Source organism: Hydra vulgaris, chromosome 03 (assembly GCF_038396675.1).
Source record: "Hydra vulgaris chromosome 03, alternate assembly HydraT2T_AEP".
In the NCBI taxonomy this organism is placed as follows: domain Eukaryota; kingdom Metazoa; phylum Cnidaria; class Hydrozoa; order Anthoathecata; family Hydridae; genus Hydra; species Hydra vulgaris.
The window spans coordinates 16,070,001-16,075,000 of NC_088922.1; the positions used below are offsets into that span (position 1 = coordinate 16,070,001).

At 23.7% G+C, this 5,000-nt stretch overlaps 1 protein-coding gene across 5 annotated transcripts in view; it reads right to left on the reverse strand.

Annotated features, from left to right (window-relative positions):
• The window catches only part of LOC101240408 (SH3 and PX domain-containing protein 2A), a 21,343-nt gene that overhangs the window by 14,472 nt on the left and 1,871 nt on the right, over positions 1–5,000 (reverse strand). For 3 of the 5 annotated variants that reach the window (XM_065792466.1, XM_065792465.1, XM_065792467.1), the window contains 2 exons: positions 3,558–3,634; positions 923–1,031 (listed from right to left, as the gene is read on the reverse strand). In XM_065792466.1, coding sequence (XP_065648538.1) covers positions 923–1,031; positions 3,558–3,601 — 153 coding nt within the window. In that variant the 5' untranslated portion in view covers positions 3,602–3,634. Of the gene's footprint in view, positions 1–922; positions 1,032–3,027; positions 3,120–3,557; positions 3,635–5,000 lie in introns of all 5 variants that reach the window. The other 2 variants (XM_065792463.1, XM_065792464.1) reach the window with 1 other exon arrangement.

Sequence of the window (5,000 nt, forward strand, 5' to 3'; positions counted from 1 at the left end):
ACCAGTCACAAAGAAATTTATTTATATTGCTTCTGTGATACAATCATTGCACACCGGTGGTTAATGCAGCCATCTGGTCAGTTAGACATGAAAGTGATGATTCTAAGAACAGATTGTAGAGCTGTTATATATATTTTTTAAACATCTTCACTTCCTACACAGTTGCAAGCAAACACTATTAGAGTTGAAAGTTACTGGAAGAGAAAAGATGAAGTTTATTAAGCAAGATAACGATTAACAGACAACTTAAAAGATTGACAATTGTATGAACCAAGAAAACAAGAGGAAAGGAGCAAATTCCAAAGAACTGATGATCGAGGAAAAAAATACTAGACGAATAAGAATTTTTAGAGCATTTAGGAACAGTCACAGTAAAATGATGAATCTTTATTGAATGACAAGTAACACAAAAATGAATTTTAGTTGATGAAACAAGCGCTCATTATAGTATTTATAGAAAAGTGAAAAAGAAGCGAAGTTACAACAATGTGACAATGGTTGAAGGTTGGCTGCAAAAGCAGGTCCAACTATGTCTACAATGCAATTGAAAAATGAAATGAAAATCAGATAGGATAGATATCTAATCTTTTGATCTTCATAAAAAAAACAAAAGATGTGTGAGAAATGAAGAAATAACCAAAGTAATACCTATAGATAATCTATGATAGTTTCACTGTAAAAAATTTATATTTATAGTAAAATTATATTATAAATAAATAATTTTACTATAAGTATAAACTTTTTACAATGAAAAATTTATAATAATTTCACTGTGAAAAAATTATATTTTTATAGTGAAACTATATTATAAATAAATAATTTTACTAAAAGTGAAAAAACTTTAATAACTAAAAATAATAGTACAAATAGTTATAGCAGTAAAAAAGATTTTAACTTTTTTACCAATATAACTCGTTCAAACCTGATTTCGTTCAGTTTTTTCAAAATTTTCTATAGCAATATACTGTTCTAGAGGACTTGGATTAGATATGATGTGTGCTGTTTGTTCTTTTTTTATTGTCATGTCTTTGCTATAAAAAAAAAGAAAACAGGAAACCATTAAATTTATTTTAACTTGTATACTCATTGTTTTGTGTAAATTTTACTTTTTTAATTCACAGTCATTTTTGTTATGTCATGCCGAAATCCATTTATTTATAATTACATGAATTATATAGATATTAAACCATTGTTATTGTTACAAAAAATATAATTAATTATAAAACAATATAACTATGATAAATAAAATATGAAAAACAATATATGATATGCATAGTTACTAGACTTTTATTATTACTATATATCATGAAAAGCTTTTATCATAAAAAAAAACTTTGAAAAAACAAAGGAACCTTGTGACCGAAAATATAAATGGTATAAATAAAACTTACTCCAAATTAAAACAAAAAATTTTATTTTCTATAATTCAATGCGCCTGTACAATTATATTTAGATGTATGTACCAAACAATTTTTAAATTTTTTTTTTAAACAAAACATATTTGAAGTAATATAATTTTTTTTAAAATAACAGTAAAATAAGGAAACAAACAGACAAACAGAATCAAAAAATCGAATAGGAAAAATTGTTGTAATGAACAAACTTGCATATACATTGCAAAGACTAACAATGCTAAGAATTTAAATAAAGTAAAGCACAATTAAAAAAGAGAGATATTTAGAGTGGTAATCAATACCTATAAATAGTTCAGATCAAAGTCAAAATGCAAGTGAGAGTTAAAAGAAACCATACAGAAATAACTATGTAAGAAGTAGCTGCATATGCATAAGCAGACTAATGGTATCTGCTCACAATATAGAAGGTTCAAAAGAACTAAGCTTGAAGACTTTTCATGCAAATTTTTTGTTGAGAAGTTTATGTATTATTATTAAATTAATTTACAGGAAAATATTTTAAATCGTAACTTACTCATAAATATTTTGTTTACCTTTCTTATTTATTAACTTACTTTTTGTAAATTATTAGTATTATACTCTAGAGACATAATTTTATTTAGTAAGTTTGGCTTTCCTTTTTCTAATTATTTAAAAAAAAAATCATTCATTATAAATATTTATTATATAACTTATATATAATAATTTATAATAAAATATTTTTTTATAAACTAATATAAAAAAATATATTTTTATATAACAAGAAATATATTTTAGAGTAATATATGAAGAAATATAAGTTATATAACAATTTGTAACTTATATAATAATTATTTGCAATACAAGAGAATATGGTTAAAATGGAATTCTTCAAAATAGAAGACAGAGTTATTATGGGAGAAAATTTCTTATCTTGGATGATATATTTAATGGTGTGTCACAGGGCTCTGTTATTGGCCCTTTATCATTTGCTATTTACATTGATAATTTGATTGGTTGATTCTGTAACAACTTTTAATCTTCTGCAAAATGATCTAGTGAAAGCTGTCAACTGGTCTAATAAATGAGTGTTAATTTTGATAAGCACTTAATTATGCAGTTTGGAAAAAACAACCCAAAAAGAATTTATTTTATGCAATATATAACTTTAAGTACCAATATTGCTAAAAGATCTTGGAGCAGTATATAACTCTGACTAAAAATGCAAAAAATCCAAAAACACCATGTTATTTTTTTTTTAATTTAAAATGCATGAGATATTCAATGGTGTGCTTATTTAAATGTATAACTACAATGTGAGCAATTACAGTTCCTTTGTTACCGTGTTTATTTTTTTTTCAAAAAATATTTCCTTGGTTTTCAATATTAACTTTTTTCAAAACTAGCAAACTCAATTTGAAAAAGAATCTTGATTACCATAAAATTTTCAACAAGCTATTTTAGTTTTGTAAAACTTTATTTTAATTTTGAGAACTTTTATTAGCGAGAGAATTTTAAAGTCGCAATACCTTTTGGATATATTTTATTTTAGCTTTCAAAATATGCAAAAGAAACTAGATTACTAAAATTTTGGTTTGTTTGTTCAATCTTACTGCAGTTTACTCAATACTTTTGACTTAAAATTTTTTATTACCTTGTCAAATTTTGTATATCATCAGAAGTCACCTCAAAGAAATCCATAACTAAGCTACATTGTGAAATTTTCTCTGGCAGAGCAATAAACTTCTAGAATATAAAATGTAATTTTGAAAAACTAAAAACTACTATATATATATATATATATATATATATATATATATATATATATATATATATATATATATATATATATATATATATATATATATATATATATATATATATCTGTGTGTATAGATCTCAATGTTATTAAAAACTAATAGAATATCATAAAACTCAATGTTTTCTATCATCTAACTTCTTAATCTCAAAACTCAAAAAAGGTTTTAAGACAAGTTTGGACAACTAAAAATTACTGCATAATGCTTGTGCATTGAACACTATCTCATTGCCGCATATTTATTTTTTGAAATAATGCATTTGCTATTTTTTTTTTTTTTTCAATTTTTGTTTGAACATTAGAAACCTGTTTTTCCATGTATCACATTTCAATAACATAAAAGTAATTATTTAAATGATATTTACCTGAAGGTATTCTGTAAGTAGATCTTTTCTTCTAAGTGCAACATTTTTCACATTACTTCTTCCAAACAAAATCTTTCCTACAAAAAAATGTTTTTCTAAGTAAAGTTATTTTTAAAACTTTATAATTAGAGTGTCTGGTTACAGTGTCTGGTTACAGGAACAGTAAAATAGATCTTTTTTTTTCTATGAAAAAAAATCAAAAGCAGCAAATAGCTTTTTTTTGAAAGGCTATTTTTTTAATATAAATTTAAAATTGACTTCTTGCAAGAAAGAATAAAGAGAGAGAAAAAAAAGTAGATTATTTTCTATCCAAATAAAACTGTTTACAATATTAGCAACGGCAGTATGTATGGGGTTAATTAACAAAGCAAAAAAATCCATTGATTCAAGAGTTAAAAAGAATTAAAAATGTCAACATTGAATCAAAATAATCAAGTGCTTAAGTTTTTTGTATTTAATATTTTAAAAAAATTATAAATTTGGGAAGGAGTGTTAATTTTGTAATAAATTATATGTGTATACACAGAGAATTGCTGAAAGCACACAGGAGATGCAAGGAGGAAAGGGCATTAAGTTAGTGATTTTGTTGCGTACATACTTAATGGATGCCCCTAAACTCTAGAACTGCCTTTAATAACCACTTAAAAATTGGTAATAAAAAAACAAAAAATGTATTGGTGAATTTAGCTCTTAATGAGATCTCTGGGTTGGTCTCAAGATGGATTTAAACTATGGGTATGAAAGCAACATATCTTTTGCAAGAAGATTTTACTAAAATGCAGAAAAATTAAATTAACACAATTAAGTTGCCAACTAAGTGAAGTTAGTTCCATCAACATAGCTGTTGATAAAGCTGCTACTTTAAAAAGTCAAAGATATTTTTAATATAATTTATAACTAAACAATACATGACAAAAAATACTATTAGTAAAGTTACCAATTTTAAAATGATTAAACCAATTCAAGAAATTTTTTTACAAACAAAAGGCAGATTTATTTGATAATGTAGATGTCTTGAAAAAAATCACAAGTGTCTTACTAGTGATAGTAAAGCCATTAAAACTAACTATTGAGAATGTGGAAAGAGAAAATTTAATAATGATGAGGAATATGGGAAGGAAAAATTCAATAATGATGTGAGTTGATACAATATTAGAATTTATTTTTAAAAAAACTTACTTTAATGAAAACAAATTTAGTAGGATGTTGATGGATATTTTAAAAATTCAAATTAATGAACATTAAAAAAGAGACATAAATTTATTAAGCAGCATATTTAAATGATCTATTGATATAATTTAAATTTTATTAAACATTAAAACGCATTTAATAAAGATGAATGAAAGAAATAACAATAATATAAATTTCATTAAAGATAAAAAACTTTAAATGAAGATAAATGAAATATATATTTAATTTAAATTTCATTAAACATAAAAAGCA